This window comes from Gouania willdenowi, chromosome 18 (genome assembly GCF_900634775.1).
Source record: "Gouania willdenowi chromosome 18, fGouWil2.1, whole genome shotgun sequence".
Lineage (NCBI taxonomy): Eukaryota > Metazoa > Chordata > Actinopteri > Blenniiformes > Gobiesocidae > Gouania > Gouania willdenowi.
Window position 1 is genome coordinate 24,507,047 of NC_041061.1, and position 20,512 is coordinate 24,527,558.

The following is a 20,512-nucleotide window of genomic DNA, read 5'->3' on the forward strand; positions in this document are numbered from 1 at the left end:
TATGTAGTAGACAGTAGTGTTGTGGTAGTCGAGACCGGTCTTGGTCTTGAGACTAAATTTTAAAGGTCTCGGTCTTGTCTCGGACTCGGGATTTTCCCTCAAGACCGCTCGAGACCAGCACTAATTCCTGCTATTTTTAAACTATTTTATAATGGGATAATGACACGGAGAAGAACGGGATAAAACATATTTTATTCATTCTTTAATCCACCCAGTATAATGACCAGAACCTTCCTTAATGTGACTGTGACTGTGTGTGTGTGTGTGTGTGTGTGTGTGGCAATGTCTGGCTATGTTGTCAGTTTGGACCGCGGAGCAGAAGGAGATATGCACTAATCACCGGTAAAAATCCCAGTAAAACTCCAGAAAACAATCACCAGTAATAAATATTATCTCCCTGGTAAAGACAGTAGCTCTAACAACAGGTAAAATAATAAACTTGTGATATTACAGACTGTGAAGGCTGGACAGGGGACGCACTTACTCTGCTTCTGGGTCCTAGTGCCAGCCGACCGGTGAAGCCTGTTCCGTTTACCGTGTGTACTGAGGTCCGTGTGTGTTTAATAAGTCCGTGTGTGTCCGTGTGAAAGTCAACATGTTCATGCCTCTGTCCATCCACTCTTTTCATTATATCCATGTCTTTTAAGGCTCTTCTTAAATAGTGTCGGCTGTAGTCCGGGCCGCCGCCATCTTGGATTATGTCGTCACCAGTGCGTCATCGCCGCAGAGTTGCACTAGCACAGAATGACTAAAATAACTGTAAAGAGGTCTTATATTAGTCTATTTTCTTTTTAAAGTGGTGTTTTTTTGTGTGGCATATTACATTTTTGTATATAATATGTTCCCTACAATATAAACAGGTTCACAATATAATTATTTTTTTATAGTTTTTGTTTCCACTGTATCCAGAATAATAATAATAATTCTCAACAATAACTATTGATTAATTTGTCCCATGACTGTTCCAAGGTTTGAGTTTGTTTTATTTAGTTTCACATCTATCTGTAGCTCTATGTTTTTTACACTGCTGACAACTTGTTTGTAGTTTTATTCAGAAAGTTTCACTTTTACAGTTACAGTTGGAAACCTTTGTTAATTGAATATCCTAGTTACATTACAGCAACCAGATTAAACTATATCAACTAAGTGAATGAATAAAAAATGCCTGTTTAAAGCCTTTTTCAAACTAAAAAATTATCTTGTGAACTCTGTGACCTGTTGACCTGCACAACTCAAAGAATCAGAATCAAGAATTATTATTTCTTGGCAGAAATACTTTAAAACACTTGATGTACATTCAGCTGACATAAAAATCTTGTTTTCAAATATGTAGAATAATTGTGAATTTATCAGTAGCAGTAGTAGTTTTAATATTTTAGTTAATTTTTTGCAGGCACCTTTTTTGTCCGTCAAATGTATTTAAAATAAACTAAAATTAAAGAGAGATTGTTATTTAACTGTTGAACCTTGTCATAATTTTATTTATTTATGTATTTTTTTAAATTGAAAAAAAAAAAAAATGTTTATGGTCTTGGTCTTGACTCGGTCTCGGCTCCCGAAAGTCTTTGTCTTGTCTTGGTCTCGGTGCATTCTGGTCTCGGGCAAGTCTTGGTCTCGAATAGTGTGGTCTTGAACACATCACTAGTAGACAGTATATGCTCATTGAGTTTGTAGTGCAGAGTACAGAGTGTGCCATTTCCAACACAGCCATGAGCCATAGTGTTTTGATTGAAATACAATGTTGTTTTGGTCAAAATCTAATCATAGAGGCCTTGCCTTTGTCTTTATATAACTTTGCATGTAAGACTTTGTATAGCTGCTTTTTTTTTTTTTTTTTTTTTTTTTTTCAAATATTAATGTTTATTGAAGTATAACTGCTTTTTAAATAAGATCATTAAGAAGTTTAGGTTTAAAAGTTCAATATTTTTTTAAGCCAAAGAAGACCCTCACAGTGTCACAAGGACTCGATAGGTACTTGATAGACTCAAGAAACGTCTTCCACAGCTAGAGCCCAATTCAATATAGCTGTTGAGAAACACATGTTTGTTTACGCAATGCTGTTTGACTTTTTTCTCTTTTGCATTCATTTTTTACAGTTTTATTGTGTTCTTAAAGATTTGCAACATAAGGCGTGTGAAGGCTTGGAAGTGCAAAACAACAAGATTTAAAGACAAGGAGCCCAAGATGCAGAGCTACAATGTAGAGTTGAACAATGTTTTACAGTTTTAATGTAAAGCCTCAGATTCCTGCAATAAATTTGGAAGGACGAACATGTTTGTGTTGTAAAGACTCTACAGCCCCCATAACAGCTGCTAAGAATTGGAGAACTTGTCCCAAATGGGTGTTTCAAGCAAGCAGGAATGTAACTACTTCAACAAAGCATTGTTGTGGAGACATAAGAATACACTACCATTCAATGTTTCATCCAGATGTCTGTGAAGTATGTTTAAAAGTATTACGTATATTAGGAATACTAGAGGAGGAGTAGGTGAAAAGCAGCAAGTACCCGACACAAAAGACCAATATAATTGGGATGATGTCATACAATGATGACCATTCAAGACGAATATTTCCGTGCTGTTATCTCTCTCTGACACATGCGGCTCTGTTAATGCTCATTTTAAAGTCTATCATAATGTGGAGACTTCTGTGATCTGACAGTTTTACAAAATGATTACATTTTAGGCTGATCCCGAATAAAGACAATGATGCAATTCTGCTGCTTCTCCTCCAGGATTGAAACCATGTGATCTGACTCAGCCCACTGACAGCTGTCTCTTGTTATTACCTTTATACACTGCTAAAAGGAGACACTGTTGTTGTGGATTTAGTTCAGCAGTGATAACATCTAATGGACCCAAAGCTCTGCTCTCTGCCAGCTTTGAGTGCTTGACTGGAGCTCAATTGAAATGAAGCCGGAGTTCGAGTTGAAACGCTTCACATGGTTCAATTTAAGTCTCACCAAGACCAGGAAATGGTATGTGTACTGGATGGATGTACCAAAAACGCTGCAATTTATTCCCACATTTGATATAATTAAAGACTTTAGATATATGTAGCTTGCTAACACTAAACTATTGTTTTTATGTCATTCTAAAAAAAAAAACACAATACAGTTTTGTCAGGAGTCAACTGTAACTTATCATCAGGAAGTGTACTATATTTTTCCAATCACTTTGAATTATATATGATACTATGATGAAAGGATCCACACACACGAGCAGAGATCAAAGGCTACTTTCAAAAAAAGGTCTTCATGCAAAATTTAGATTTTTTTTTTGAGAAATCTGATTATTTTGATGCTTGTTCATACATATTACACCTGAATAGACCCACATGTGCAAAAAAGATCCCGAGGTAATACGTAGCAGCAAGCAGCAGTTTACGGAAGTAACTATGGAGGCATCGAGTCTTGCTGCTAAGATTTATTCATTCAAAGACCTCACTACCTTGGTTTCAATTACAGATTTTTGCAAAATAAAAGCGATATTTCTACATGTCAACAAAGAATAATTGCGCTTTGAAGGTGATTCCATTGAAGGTTGTTTTGGGCTGGAGCCTCGCAACTCCCGGGATATCTCATCCCGCGAGACTTTGCTCCAGAAAGACGGATGCTACAAACCTCTTTATAACACTCTGTGTTTCTTTGTTGTTTCATGTCTAATGTGGCAGTAATCATTTTAAAGTATAATGCTAAGACATGTCCCGGTCTCCTCTTCTGTTTACACATACCATGTCATGTTTACTCGAAGAGATGTGGTCATGTGACCATGTACGTCACGTCCTGTGACCTGAATTTGCAGAAAAGGTGTTTCCATAGTGCTTTTGCGACACATTTTAATATCGAAACGACTGAAACACCTCCTCATGAAGGCATAAAAAACTATTTAGCAATATTTGAGTGTTTTTTTTTTTCAAAATTCAGGTGTTTCCAATACAATTTTTTATTGTGCTATTTAGATTTTGCGCTTCTCTAAGGGTAATGGAAACTCAGCTACTGTCCACTTTCCATTCCACTGTTTTTCCTACCGTTCCTCCTGGGACGCAGACTTATAGAATTTCAAAGATGTAAGAGTTGGATACATGCTACCTGGCCGTTCAGACAGGAGTAGCATTGCAAAATATCAGATCCATATTAGATTTAGGACCACATATGAAAGTGGCCTGGGTTGTATTTGAAAAAATCTGATTTGTGCTGTTCAAACTGTCTTTAACAGATCAGTTACAGGTTGCATTTGCCTGCAATCTGAATGTAAGTAACTGAAAGGTGAAAGGAGAGGAGATAGGGAAAGGGCATCACGTTTGTTTTGACAATCAGACGCACTTCAACTAGGTGACGTCATAATCTGACGGCCGCGAAGGTTAGTGACGTCTGCTACAAATTTACGAAAATGGACTAATAAGCTCATTTAAAACACTTTCCGCTGATATAATCTAAAAAAATCACAAGGTTTGAATGTAAATCAAAGGAAAAGAGGCAAAAGTGAAACTAAGAGAACGTCACATTGAGAATGGTTGCTCACACTCACCTTCCACTCAGAAATATGAATAAAACATAATGTGGCTAAAAATGTCTCTGATCCCTTTTCTTGAACCACAGTGTCTGTTTAATGTCAGCTATAATCTGATAATATGTCTCACATACAAAAAAACATGGGTTTTAGATATATTTTCTATATTTTTGAAGTTGTTCAAGGCATATTATTGCTTTGGTAACTTACACGATTTCCGTTACTTATCGTGAGTTTCCATGAGCACTAGAGCGTGCATTTCCCTTTAAATGTTGTCACGACACGGAATTATGGGTCAGCATTATCTCGTCTCCTTTGGTAAAGGATGCATCAGTGTTTTCTAGGCTAAAGAAGGTAAAAAACGGAAGCATTGAGCCTCTTTTCCTGAGCTTAAAGAGAATATGAATGCTCTTTATCATGGCCAACACTTAAACACTTCCGGGGCTCAAGGAACAGTGGATAGGAAAGGAGATAGGAGGGACTATTCGGACGCAGCCCAAGTCTAATCTAAGAATGCTAAAACCAGACTTTGTAAATACCGACATTTTTGAAAGTGGTTTGCAGATTTGGAGCAGTTTTCGAGTCTGTTAGCGTCACTGATGCAGTATCCAAGGTTTCCATCCATTAGACACCACATTTACAAACTATGTGCTTATGGATGGGAGCTGGAGTTGAGTTAGTGTACATTTCTGTCATGTTGAGCTATACTAGATCCCAAACTTCCCAACCTTTTGTCAATAAAAACCCGAAAGCTTTGTAACATTCTTGTGACAAATGTACTCAAAACAAGGACACAGTTTGGCTTAAGCGCTTTAATAGCAGATGATTATTAGAAAGACGACATGACAACTTATAACAGTTAGTGAGTCACTTACAAGATTAAATCGCTTTGACAATCAGGGTCAACTCAAAAAAATGTTATGTTGCCCTTCAACATAAAATCACTCTATGATTTAATTGGACACTACAGCCATGGGATTTCAAAATAAAACTTTGTATAGCATTTTAAATAAATACATAACGAGCAAAGGGAGGCAGCTGACCAGAATCACTCACTCCAAATACATGAAGGATAATGTTTTCATTACATTTCTAAATGAGTTCAATGAACACACCCTCTCATGCCCCAACCTCATGCATGCCTATACGGGGTTATACACCATGGCCCTATGCAGACACATATATCTCATATATGCACATGTACATCTGGTTAGTTGGCAAGTTGATCAATTTAACGTCAAAATAAAGCAAATCTGATGGCTAAATAACTCAAAGGCTTTCAAACAACAAAAATATCACAGATCGTTCAATATGAGAAGATATCGCACATTTGGAGTATTGACTTTTAAAGGAAGCTGTTATGTGTTGTGTAACTAAAGTCCTGTCTGCTCTGTCCCATGATTAGTTCAAGAATTCTGTCAAACGAGTCAAAAATAGCTTATAAAAATAGTTTTTCCTGAAAGCACACGCTTTCTGTCCTCCTCCATCACAGGTTATGTGAGGTGTTTAGCCCTCCAGCTGTTCTATCAGTGCTGAATTACAGGAGGCTTGCGTAAGACCAAGCCGCGTTGAAACATATCAGGGTGCTCTTATCAAAACTGGCAGGCCAATGATACGATGAGTGAAGGAACCTGAACTGAAAAGAAAAACTATAAATATGTTGTGAAGCTGAACCTATCCCTGTCTTTGGACCTGACACGTTCACACTCTGCAAATGAATAGGCTTGCATTGTAACGGTTGATGTGATGTACGAAAACCGACAAAGACAGGACAAAAAACCAGAAGCAAGAAGAAAATCAAACGTCACGAGTAAAGATCAGGAGCATAAAACCTGGAAGAAAATAAGTTTTTTTTCGTTTTTTTTTTGTCATTGTAGGAAAGCAGCACGATGATTGTTTAAAAACAGGGTAGGGGCAGATGCAGACACCACATGGGAGCCGGGTAGCATCAACACAGGCCATGCAAAACGCAGCTACTCGTCTTGCCCCCGAAGGTCACCAGTCAACACATTCAGACACAGTGTGCACGAAAAGCTCAAACGCGGCCTCGGCGTCGTGGAAATGTCGTCGCACGGAGCGCCTCTCCATGGGCTTCACAGGCGGCAGGCTTGGCGCTGTTATAGGTGGAGAGTGGGGTTTTCATGGCGATGCATATATAGACTTTGCTTCCATTCATGATGCTTGTTGAGATGTTGCTTGAATTGCTGTTTAAAAAAGGCGCGCCTTCTTCTTCATGTCGTTCCTTTTCCAGAGAGGCAAGCGGTCGAACTGCTCCAGGGTCATCCCCAAAACCTGCTGGAAGTCCTCAGGTGACAGATGTCTCTGAGAAAGAAAAACAAACAGCCACTAAACTGTTAGTTCAGACAACTTTCAGTGCCACTGACATAATATTACGTCATTTCAAATCCATACGCTCAGTGCCATTGACGTAATATTACTTCATTTAGATTTTCTTACGGAGATTACTAAAAAAACACCCTGGCGGAGGTCCCTCATCAATATCTAAGCTGTAATGTGATGCAGTAACCAACTGTGCCCTGAAGGTGGCAGCAGCGCACCTTTGGATGTGAGATCACCCGTGATGGGCAGAGCTCAGAGGGAGAGGAAAGGAGTTTACGAGACAGAAAATGGCGCTACGAGAGTTGATGATGAAGCTCACAGCAGCTCATACTCGACCAGAGCATGTGTGGAACTAAGTGGACTATTGAGAGTGTCGTGATGGTGAGAGAAAACGATCAACGAAATGGGCTAAACGGGTCGTCTCTGCGTGTCGGGAGAAAGAGGAAGTTACGTGTGTGGAAAATGAAGGGGGAGATACTTGGAGGAAGGCCAAAATACAGTAAGCAAACCATTTAACTCTGACCTAGATAGCAAAATAATAATGCCATTAAAAGCCCGGTCTCAGTGTTGTTTTTGTAGTTAAAGAGTTAACAGTAAAATCAAAAGCAGCATTCTAAAATCATTATTATTAATAATAAAAAGCACTGCTTTAAAGCTGCAAAACATTAAAGATGAACCTTCTAAAACAGAAAATGGCCACTTCTATCACAGTCAGGACCACAAAAATGTGATTGTCTGACATTCTGTGCATGTTGCTGTTGTTTTTTGTATTATATTGGGATTCATATAACTTCCAACTTCATGAATTACAATTTTAATTTGGGGGCCGCACAAAATTAGTCCGAGGGTCTCCAGTTGCCTATGACTGGTCTAAAACATAAAATTAAATGTGTTGGGTTTTTTTTTAGCCTTCTAACGCCTTAACCATGAAATAATTCTAATTCTTTTAAAATTGAAACTGAATCTTTATTGGACCTTCTGACAAAGTAAAAAAAGTTAAAGTCCTTTGCATATATGACTTTTAATCTGTAACACTTTTGATTAAGGATCAACCAATAATCTGTGAAATTCTGCATTTTCATAATAATCAGTATCAGCTGTTTTATACACCAATAGCCAATAAACTAAAACACACTCCTGTGGCATTTATACAGCTGTGTCACTCTGCCTGAAGTCACCACTCTTGTCTGTGTAGCAATGTCCCGCCTCCAGCCCCCACTGATTGGCTACACAGAAAGTAAGGCGAACTGCATTACTTAAACTTTTTAGGGTGAAACTGTATCTGCCCGTAGCCTGTTGATGGCTATATTTCCACCTTCTTGTCTAGCAACTACTATGCACATGTAACCCATGACATTGTTCTTGAAAATAACCAGGAGCGCTTGGAGGCAGATGTCTGACTCCTGGTTCGATTCCCTTCCTAGTTGAAGAGGAGGAGCATCACATTCACATTCCCATATCTGATGTTTGTGTTCAACACATGAGCTGTTGACGCATTTTCTTCTGTTTTGAATATTACACACTAAATCCAAATGTGCTTTTTCAACTTGGTCCAAGTCAAACAAAAAACAAAAAATACCATCTAAACTCGCACTGCAGCACTCACTGTTTTAAAACTAAAACATGCATTATGCAGATTTATGCTCAGGGCAAAGAACGCAGTTGTGTGTTGTAATCTTTCTTGCCTGGTGTGCAGCAGAGTGGCAGTAAATCAAAGGGCTGCAGCGCTAATACAGCCAATCACCTGCTGCCTATGATAACTATCAGAAGAAGGAATGTGGAGAGATCGCTTTGCAGCATGAAGAAAAACATCCCAATCCATTGTTTTGATGGGACACAGTAAAAGGAGGAATGTGCTGTTTTTCTATGGATGCCTGATGATTTGTTATCGTAGGCTTAATACCACACTTTATAAAATATGTGAAGTGCCATGAGAAAACCAGGAACAAGTCGGCATGAGAGAAACTGAGAAAAAACACAAAGACCTTCCTTTTCTGAGAAAATACTGATTTTCTTCTTTTGTTGTTGTTTTTTACAAACCTTTGCCTTTGAAAAGGGCTTGTTTTAGTGCCGAGTGGCTTCCTTGTTTGGGGGTGTGGCATTCCAACAGCTGATTATATAGCAATTGTCTTTGGCTATTCACACACTGTTGTTATTGTTTTCAGTCAATAAACTACATGTTGAAGTAAATCACATGGCTACTTAAGCATCTATTCTGATTGAGTCAGACTATTGCTGCTTCAGGAAGTGTGTTTTTAAATCAAACTGTGTTTCTGAATGAACGTTGCACTTTGATTCAACCTTAAACTGAAGACAAAGGTAATAATTGTAGTTATGAATTGCATTATTGAAAGAGCTATTGACAGCAATTGCTGGGGGGGGGGTTGGGTTAATTCAAAGTAATGCAAATGCATAGCTATTGTTACTGCCCCTCAGCTGGCTGCTCCAAGAGGTGAGAAAAACTTCATAATCTTTGAGGAAGAAATTCTCTCTTATGTACTAAAGGTCAAAAGGTCATAACTTATTCAAATATTCTTTGATTTCTGTGTGTGTGGCATCATTTCAGAACCTGAAAATAACTCAAAACGCCCCCTGGGTGACTTGTTCCTGCTTTTCTCATGTTGCGTCACATATGACGATTAGATTAATGTGGTTCGGCTCCAAGCACACATGGCTGTTTTGGGCATCTAGACAGAAAAAAAAGTTCTTGGCAAAAGTTCATTTGAAACTTGAGCCATGTTGGACACTATTTAATTATTCCTACTGGAGAGGACAAAAAGATACTGTATGTAACCAGATATTGTTTTGTTTCCCTCAATACAGTAATAAGCCTCAAGAAAAGCCTAAGAATCCTTGTGGTTTTCTACAGTACATGATGGAAGAGGGCTTTATTGCCACTAATACAGTAAAAATAGGCAATGGGAAACCAAGTCTCATTGGTAGTGGACAATAAGGTACATAAGGTTTCTTTTATAATGTTTGGATTGCTTTTATTCTATGTATCTCTAGGTTTCAAGCTCATAGAATCAAACTAAGCAACAGTTGTGAAACTACAGCACTCTCTTATTGTGAAATTTTGTAAAACAGCTCCCTCTCTGGGAAACTTTGCTGAGACTGTTATAACAAAGATGGCACATGTGAGTCCGTAGCTTGCCAAGCATAACTTTATTTAAAAAGATGAGAGGTATTGCCTTGTTGGTGTGAGGCAGTGATGAAGGCTTGCATTTCCTTTATTGTGCCAAAGATGTGAAGTCAGTGTGAGAAGCCAAGCCAAGAGCCATGACAGAGAAAAATAAGTAGTGTGCAATGTTGTCGACTGACAACAACGTCCAGATTTCCCTTGACTCTTTGCTTGTTAAGAGGGTCTGTGGGACCTAAATTCAATATAAAAAGAATCAAAACATCTGGATCAGCTTTATTTACATTGTGTCATAATATTTCACAATATCCTAGTGCCGATGCATGAAAAAAGGAAACAGAGTATTTGAGGTCAGATATTTCTCTGCTGTTAGGAAAGTCCCAAAGCACCCATGATTACATTGAGAGGATGATACCTACAACAGACCTGCATCTGCACTCATTCAAATACCACTGACCAAAATTAACTCTCCCTTTAGAGAGGTTCTTTCATTCTGAGCTATCGTAAAAAAACACAATATAAAGAATAACCGTGAAGCTGTAAGCTGTCCTACATTTCAAGCACAGAAGGGTTTCTATGAATCGAACCCTGACGCCGAGTATTGGCACTTTGAGTGACAGATTAGGTTGGAGAGCCAGCTGCATTTTGGGTCAGCTAGGGTGAATGTTTCTCCCTGAGCTACATAGACTCCAGTATTATAAGGACCAGTGACACCACTGACACTTCAACACCCAAACCACGCCTGGGGAGTCCTATCATGGGGAGAGGCTTTAGAGACAACATGAAGCGAAATGTGGAGAGTTGATTTTACCTTTTGTGTGCCATCACTTATTGAGAGGAATAACTTAGTATAACACAATAATATGTCAATCAATCTTTATTTGTATAGCGCCAAATCATAACCAATGGTATCTCAAGGCACTTTACAGTAGAGCAGTCTTAAGGACGGACTCTTCATTTTATGGATACACACATATGCATATATACGTATATACACATACATATGTATCCCACACCCAACATGAATTCATCATGGCGGCAAGGAAAACCTTCTGTTAAGCAGCAGGAACCTTGTGTGGATCCCATTCCTATGATGAACAGCCATCCATATGTATTCCCATTTCTACGCACAAATAACTGACTTTAGGAACATAACTACATAAAGCCATTTATTCGAAAGTGTTCAGCTAAGGTTAAACCATGTGTAATTAATTCTCACCATTGCTTACAAAGAGATACCGCCTTGGAACCACAGAGATACCCCCTTGAAAGCAAAGCAATAGCACCTTAAAACCAAATAGATACCACCTTAAAACCAAATAGAGACCACCTTAAAACCAAATAGATACCACCTTAAAACCAAATAGAGACCACCTTTAAACCAAATAGATACCATCTTTAAACCAAAGAGATACCACCTTAAAACCAAATAGATAGCACCTTAAAACCAAATAGATACCACCTTTAAACCAAAGCGATACCACCTTAAAACCAAATAGATACCACCTTTAAACCAAAGAGATACCACCTTTAAACCAAAGAGATACCACCTTAAAACCAAAGAGATACCCCCTTAAAACCAAAGCAATGCCACCTTAAAACTAAATAGATACCACCTTAAAACCAAAGAGATACCACCTTAAAAGCAAGTCAGTGACTATAAAGCTATTTTTTTTGCCTTAGTGACAACTCTAACATCTGAACATTGTTTCCTTATACAAAACAAAAAAAAAAAATACTGAGACCAGGCTTTTGATGGCAAAATTGTTATTATTTTGCTATCTGGGTCAGAGTTGAATTTTGGCATTCCTCCAAGTTTCTCTCCCATCAGGCTGCACACACGCAACTTCCTCTACTTCCCGGACATGCAGAGTGTCACTGCGTTCCCCGTTTTTTTTTTGATTGTTTTATCTCACCATCGCCACACTATCCATGAGTTCCACACATGCTCTGGTCGAGTGTGCGCTGCTGGGAACGTCAACTCTCATACGTAGTGCCATTTTCTGTCTTGTAAAGGCCTTTCCTCTCTCCCTCTTAGCTCTACTGAGCATTGATGATCTCTCATCCAAAGTTGCGCTGCTACCTCCTAGATGTCACCTATTATTTTGCTATCTGGCTCACAGGCTGAGGGTATTTTGTACCCCCCTCCCGTTTGGCCCGGTTAGTTGATGGTTTTATCTCACCATCTCAACATTATCAATAATATACTCATGTCCATACATGTTCTGTGTTAGTATGTGGAGCTGTAAGCTGCTGGATACGTCACAATATCACTCTGTAGCGCCATAATCTCACTCGTTCCTGTTTCTTCCTCTTTTGCTGGGTAGCATCAGTGGCTAATCTCTCATCTAAAGATGTACTGCTGTCATCTTCAGGACACAGTGTGGTCACTACAACACCCCACAGCTTAGATATTGATGAGGGACCTCCGCCAGGGTGTTTTCTAGTAATCCCCGTGAAAAAATGCAATTAAAGAGATACCACCTTAAAACTAATTAGATACCACCTTAAAACCAAAGCGATACCACCTTAAAACCAAATAGATACCACCTTAAAACCAAAGAGATACCATCTTAAAACTAAAGAGATACCACCGTAAAACTAAAGACATACCACCTTAAAACCAGAGATACCACCTTAAAACCAAAGAGACACCACCTTAAAACCAAATAGATAGCACCTTAAAACAAAAAGATACCACCTTAAAACCGAAGAGATAACACCTAACAAGTAAAGAGATACCACCTTAAAACTAGAGATACCACCTTAAAGCTAAATAGATACCACCTTAAAACCAAAGAGATGCCACCTTAAAACTAAAGAGATATCACCTTACAACTAAAGAGATACCACCTTAAAACCAAATAGATACCACCTTAAAACTACAAATACCACTTTAAAACCAAATAGATAGCACCCTAAAACTAGAGATACCACCTTAAAACCAAAGCGATACCACCATAAAACTAGAGATACCACCTAAACACCAAAGAGATACCACCATAAAACTAGAGATACCACCTTAAAACCAAAGAGATACCACCATAAAACTAGAGATACCATCTTTACACCAAAAACATACCACCATAAAACTAGAGATACCACCTTAAAACCAAAGAGATACCACCCTAAAACTAGAGATACCACCTTAAAACCAAAAAGATACCACCATAAAACTAAAAATATACCACCTTAAAATCAAAGCACAACTCAAAAGTACACATCGGTTGTACCACGGTATGTTTCTACTTACAGTATTTATAGGGTACATCTATACACAAACAAGAAGAAGAACCCAAACAGCTACACAAAACTTTATTTTATGGTATTAACAAACATTATCTTCCACATTATAAGTCGCTACTTTTTAATTTGAATTTAAGGAACGTGACTGCAGCACCATCCAATGAGTAAAAATGTGAATTGCTTGCATGTCATAGTCCAGTGGTTCTCAAAATTTTTCTGTAGCGACCCCTTTAAATTAAATTGGCACAAAAAGCAATGAAAAACATACTTACAGTAATTAAATACGATAATGATAATACCTAACAATGATAACAATAACATAAAGAATATATATATATATATATATATATATATATATATATATATATATATATAAAAAATAAATATATATATATACACACATACATATACACACAAAATAAAAGGCGGAGATATTTTTAATTTTTTTTTTTTTTGAGAATACTATTATTACCAGGCAGCACTTTACAACAGTAGTATTTTATTTTATTTTTTTTACTTTATTTTCATATTCTGTATAATGTCAAATACATTGTTGGTTTACTAAAGTTTTGAATGAACAAGCAAATGTATTTTTTGCATTTGTAACTGCCAGCAGATCTGTACTTACTGCAGACAATGTGGGACAAGTAAAGGGCTACATGCTGGATTGTGCTGTACTTTTTGTTTGTTAAAAGCTGTTAACAAGTTGTGAGCTTATTTCTATAATTATTAATGTATTTTTTGTTTGAGAATATTATTACCAGGCAGCACTTTACAAGTATTGTATTTTTTTTTAAACTTTATTTTCATATTCTGCATAATGTTAAATACATTGTTGGTTTACCAAAGTTTCGAATAAACAACAAGCAAATGTATGTTTTATATTTTGTTCCATACTGTATCGAAAATGAATCGAACCGTGACCTCAAAACCGAGGTCCGTATCGAACGATGATTTTTGTGTATCGTTACACCCCTAGTAGATACAGATATATGTCAGGGACATACTTTTGAGGATGTTATTTATTTGGTGTTGCAATAAATTATTATAATTTAATGGTAATGGGAATGCGTTTAAAACCCGGTAGGATCTTTCTTGAGTTGGAATTTCCTTCCCTTTTGTTAGTCTTGTGAATTGGTTTGGTTGTTGTTATTTATTATTATTGGTTATATTAATAATATGTTTGCAATCCTGCATAACAATTATGGAATACATAACATCATGACAATTATTGGAAGTGGGCATTATGGCAGGGTGCACCATATCCCCTCTGGCCTTTACCATGGCAATGAAAGTGATCATTAGGGCATCTAGATGGGCTAGTCAGAGGAGAGCGTTAGCAGGCTTGACAGCAGCTACCTCTGATTCGCGCCTATATAGACGACATGACCACTCTGACCTGTACAAAACGCTTGTTGGAGATGGTTCATTCCAACATTGCATGTGCAATAATGAAGTTGAAACCCAGCAAATCCAGGAGCATATCCATCATTAAAAGAAAGCTTATCCACCAGAAGTTCCACATCAATGAAACACACATTCCACTTGTATCAGAGCTGCCAGTCAAGAGCCTAGGGTGGTGGTACAATGCAAGCCTCAAAGCAATACAACCAACAGAGGGAAGAATCCATCAAAGGCCTGGTCAGTATTGACAAGATTCCACTTCCGCAAGTTGAAACTGTAGTGTCTGCAGTTTGGGTTGCTCCCCTGCCTGATGTGGCCTTTTAATATGTACGAGTCCCAAATCTCCAAAGTTTAGAAATTGGAGAGAACAGTGGCTGCATACATCAAGAAGTGTCTGGGACTCCCGAGTTGCCTCAGTAACATTGGGCTGTATGGACACGGTGCTCTGGAACTGCCGGTCTCTAGCCTCACTGAAGAATACAAGTGCACCAAATTGAGGCTGAACATGACCCTGGCAGAGTTTCAAGATGCAGCCATACAAACAGCTTCTCCCAGACAGACAACTGGGAAGACGTGGACCCCAGCTGAGGCTGTATCGCAAGTATAATCTGCTCTCAGGCATGGAGACATAGTGGGACAGGTGCAACAAGGGAGAGGTGGGTTTGGACTCGGGACAAGTCGACCTACATGGCACAAGGCAACCCCTGCAGGGAGGAGAAAGCTGGTAGTTACTGAGGTCCGGCACTGTGCCACAAGCCAAACAAGGTCAATGGACTGCCTAGGAAAACCTGGAGTACCGTAAGCTCACTTGGAAAGACCTACGATGTTCTTCATACACAAAAGAATCTTAATCACTGGTTTGGAGAAGATCCAGCATGCCTTCTCTGCCAAATCCCAGCAAATCTCAGGCACATCTTCACCGGTTGAAAAACCAGTCTGTCCCAAGGCCGTTACAAGTCTTACACCAACTGGCAATCATTCTGGAAGGAAAACAAACGTCCACCAATGCCCTCCCTCACCCAACATCCAGATATCCATCCACTACCCCATTCGTGAGAGTAGGACAGGGCCCAGTTAAACCAGCAGCAAGAGTGGATAGCAGTCACAAGGGACTGAAAAATGCAGATTGATCTTGATCAGCAAATTAAGTTTCCACCTGAGATCTTGAACACCAATCTCAGGCCAGATCTTACTTTGTGGTCAAGCTCAGAAATCCCTGTTCATCGTGTAGCTAACCGTACCATGGGAGGACATAGTGAGTGAAGTGTGCGAACGAAAAAAGCTGTACACTTATTTAGCTTTTAAGGCACAACTACAAGACTGGCATATACACAGGTGCTCCCGGTTGGGTGCAGCGGATTTGTGGCCACATCCATTGCAAAGCTCCTGAAGGGGAGGAGTTTGCGGAAAAGGCCCTCAGGAAAGCCACCAGATCATTGTCAGAGGTAGCAGAGCAAACTAGCAGGCGGATTTGGATAAGGAGAAAGGACCCCAACTAGGCTGCAAAGAACAGTAAAGAGGGGTAAAAGCAGAAGGGGGCTCACCTGGGACAACAGGTGTTGCTGTTGAACCCTCTGGAGGTATGCATTGGGCCTATCAACAAAATATCGGTGAAGGAGGGGGCCCACCTAAAGACCCTGATGATGTAATTACCCCTCTCCCCACTTAAATCAAGGAAGTGCTGATTATCAGGGATATCAGCATCACGTACGAGAACTGAAACTGATTGGTTTATTCCCTGTTTCTGTCTTGTCAGTAATTGTGAGAAAGTGATAAGGATCCCCTTCCTCCTGTTTCCACTCAGGTGTGGCTCTTCTGCTGATTGTCTTTCCACATTACTTAAAGAAGTGCATGGACAGAGGGTGTGAGACTATTTACATATCTGAAATACTACATTTTAATTTTTAACATTACGTAAAGGTGCTTTTAAGCGTATACTATTTTCTACTCATTATCAAACATGTAATGTTTTGTTTGTGCAGTATTTTTCTGTGTACATACAAGCTCGGAGAATGCTTTATACAGCTGAACAATAATACATGTTATTACTGAATGTTTAAAATAAGGAAATTAGATTTAAGGAAAATCCCCAAATACAACAGATTCTAGAGTCTGACCTGATCGCCTGAAGGTAATAAATACTATCAAACACTTGAAAAAGGACTGTAATTGTTTAATGCAAACTACTGTGCATTTCCTACACCATCCATCCATGGAGTATTACTCTACCTACAAATATGGAATGTGTCAAAGGTGTTTTCAGTTTGTCTCATGGTATTTGCATTAAAATGTATTTACATGAACCTATGTCAACCTATGTCAAAAGTAAGTCAAAATTCAAAGCTTACCTCCAGTCTGGTGCGATCCACGTCTCTGGGAAGCTTGACTTTCACTCTGTGCGTCACCGCCAACATTTCATACGGGTAGGTCTGATTCACAGCAAAAAACATTTGTACAAAAACATTAAGTTCTTCCATTCAAACACAAATGCCACAAATATGAAATGATAAAGTAACTCTTACCTTGTACTCTGAGGAGAAAAACAAGAGAGTAAAAAATGATTAGTCCGCTGGAACTTGGAATACAGTTTGGATTATGTTGATCAATGTTACACTTTATAGATAATGATAACAAATGGCAAAAAAAAACTTATTAAAATTTAAAAAAAGAAATTGCTACTATTATTTACTTTGTTCTTCTTTATCTTAGCAATCGACTATAGTCTATGTTGTCTGTGCGTTATACAACACGGTAAAATACTCTCGAGTGCTAAGCTACGACGTCTACTGGCCAATTTATGAATGGAGTTGTAGTCATTCTCACCTCTCATGCCTCCCCAGCTGTGTGAGTCCTGATCCACCTCATTCTCGACCATCTCAGCAGCCTACAACACACACCACAATACTTAAGACACAAAAGTCTCAGCCCATAATCTAGTTACGTCACCTTTTTTTTTTTCAAAACTTGATGGTTCACCTTATAGATGCCATTCCTTCCATAGCCGGGTAAAGATGCAGACTTATTGTAGGCAAAGTCTGGGACAGAAAGCACATGATTTACTGTTTTTTTTTTTCACGTTGCTTATTTGCTATATATGGAAAAGCGTTTGATATCTGTGAAATTAACCTTAATTAAGCTCTACAAATACTGAAAGTGGGACTACATGTACTAGCAGACAATTTTGTGTTACTAGTAGTACTAGTAGATTTAAAATAGGCTACTAGTAAAAACTCAAAGCTTCACTAATACTAGTGCACTCAAAATAGTCTACTAGTAGATTTACTAGTAAGGTCTACTCGCACAATAGTACGGCAAAAACATTTGCTAGTAAAACCAAAATTTTGTTTACTCGTAGCATTAGTACACTCAAAATATTCACTAGTAGTACAAGTAGAGTGTTTTTAGTCTACTAGTAGTACTAGTAAAGCCAAAATATTCACTAGCAGTATGAGTAGACCTAATGCAAATGAAGTGGGAGGGATAATATTGAAATTCAGCTCCCTGATTGGCTGTAATATTTTCAAAAGCTTTTGGTAAGCCTGAGTTTTCTTTTCCCCGCCCCTTTATTATTTAGCATATGGGGCGTACTAGCAGAGGTGTAAGGAATACTGATGTATCCTACTCAAGTAGAAGTACTGTTACTTGATTGAAATTGTACTCAAGAAAAAGTGCAAGTAATTCATACATAAAATATGTAAGTACAAGTAAAAAGTAGCTAAGTTAAGTAGTACTCAATGTAATAGTTACTAGTTATTTTCACCCCCCACATTTATTTTTGGTAATAAATCTTGCCACGGTTCCCTTGCATATAGTAAACATCTCATGTATAAACTTAAAATGTAGGAGATTAATTTTTGCACAATTGGAATTTAATTTATTTTCCACAAAGGCATCTGTATAAAATACAAGGTTTGTCAAAATGTACAATTCTTTTTTAAAAATAAAATAACACCAATTAATTCAATTTAAAATAAAAAAAAATCTCAGGCTGTAAATATAGCTACATTTAGGGTAGGGCTGGGCAATTTTGCCTAAAAAAAATTCTCCAATTTTTTAGAGTTCTGATTTGATTTTCATGTTTTTTTCTTCTTCAAAGCACTTAAAAATGACTGCAGACGTCAGATATATTGTCAAAAGTGCGACTTTATTGCTGTGAATGTCCTCAAGAGTTAAAACTCAGACAACAATCCCATTCAACAATTTCAAGCTTTAACCCAGGTTTAAGCAAAAATGCAACAGCAACTTCACAGTAGCTTAAATTTCCTGATAACAACATATTTTATAACATTACAATTAAAAAAAACAATAACTCTTATCTTAGCATCTCAGCATAGTGCAAATAAAAATTTGAACATGCATGTGGCACACATATAGCCTAAACAAAGAGCCTAAACTCACATCGCGCTACGGTAACCCACAAGCATGGAATGCGAAAAAGTCAGAAAAAAACTGTGATGGGAAAAAAAATTTAAATTTCAAAATTTAAAATAAAAAAATCGTTTTTATCTACAAATTCGATAAATCACGTAAATCAGTTCTTTGCCCAGCCCTACATGTAGGTAACAACATAATAGGTAGAAACCACAACCTGAACCTAAGAAAGTGGCTGGACATTGACCAGAAATGTCACGACTAAAAACATATAAATTACGTTTAATGAGAGACCATGAAAATCACAAAATATAATAATTTACTCAGTAACGGTTGGGTGTAGAAATGTAACAATTTTAACAGAGCAAATCTAACCCACGAACTCCCTAAATACAGACAACATATAAAGTGCCCCACCAGGGGTGCTAACACACTGGACCACTGCTACACTGCAATAAAGGATTCATATCACTCTGTTCCCCGTGCAGCTTTGGGGCTCTCTGATCACTGTCTGATTCACCTCATCCCGACCTACAGGCAGAAGTTTAAATCTGCTAAACCTGTAGTAAGGACTGTAAAGAGGTGGACAGAGGAGTCAAAGCAGGAGTTACAGGACTGCTTTGACTGCACTGATTGGAGTGTTTTTGAAGCTGCATCAGACAACCTAGATGAACTGACTGACACTGTAACATCATACATCAGCTTCTGTGAGGACATGTGTGTGCAGACCAAGACTTTCTGCACATACAACAACAAACCCTGGTTCACACCTCAACTTAGGATGCTACGTCAGGCTAAGGAGGAAGCCTACAGGAGTGGGGATAGGGACCTGTTCAGGCAAGCCAAGTACACACTATCCAGGGAGATCAAAGTAGCCAAGAGGTCCTACACTGAGAAGCTAAAACAAAGCTTCTCAAACAAAGATCCCTCTGCAGTGTGGAAAAGCCTGCATGAAGTTACCAACTATAGGAAACCCTCCCCCCACCCTACTGGTAACAAAAGACTAGCTAGAGACCTGAACAGCTTCTACTGCAGGTTTTCACACCCACCCCCCAGCTCATTAGCATCAGCCCATCACCTGGACTCTGCCCTTCCTGCTCCCCCTACTTCCCCCCCTACCTCTCCCTCTGTCCCCCCACCTGCCCTGAAGATCAATGAAAGAGATGTGTGCCAGCTATTCAAAAAACAAAAGATCAAAAAGGCTCCAGGACCAGACGGAGTATCTCCCTCCTGCCTGAAAGCCTGTGCTGAGCAGCTGGCTCCCATCTTCACACGGATCTTCAACACATCACTGGAGCTGTGTGAAGTACCTTCCTGCTTCAAAAGTTCCAGCATCATCCCAGTCCCCAAGAAACCTGCCATCACAGGACTTAATGACTATCGACCCATTGCTCTGACGTCTGTAGTCATGAAGTCCTTTGAGAGGCTGGTACTGAGCCATCTGAAGGACATCACAGGACCCCTGCTGGACCCCCTGCAGTTTGCCTATCGGGCAAACAGG

The 20,512-nt window shown here is 38.7% G+C and overlaps 1 protein-coding gene across 11 annotated transcripts in view; it reads right to left on the reverse strand.

Annotated features, from left to right (window-relative positions):
* Positions 1–5,308: 5,308 nt before the first annotated feature.
* Positions 5,309–20,512, reverse strand: part of ablim2 (actin binding LIM protein family, member 2) — a 118,678-nt gene continuing 103,474 nt past the window's right edge. For all 11 annotated transcript variants that reach the window (XM_028475125.1, XM_028475131.1, XM_028475128.1 and 8 more), the window contains 5 exons: positions 17,617–17,675; positions 17,464–17,524; positions 17,163–17,170; positions 16,989–17,069; positions 5,309–6,833 (listed from right to left, as the gene is read on the reverse strand). In XM_028475125.1, coding sequence (XP_028330926.1) covers positions 6,720–6,833; positions 16,989–17,069; positions 17,163–17,170; positions 17,464–17,524; positions 17,617–17,675 — 323 coding nt within the window. In that variant the 3' untranslated portion in view covers positions 5,309–6,719. The remainder of the gene's footprint in view (positions 6,834–16,988; positions 17,070–17,162; positions 17,171–17,463; positions 17,525–17,616; positions 17,676–20,512) is intronic.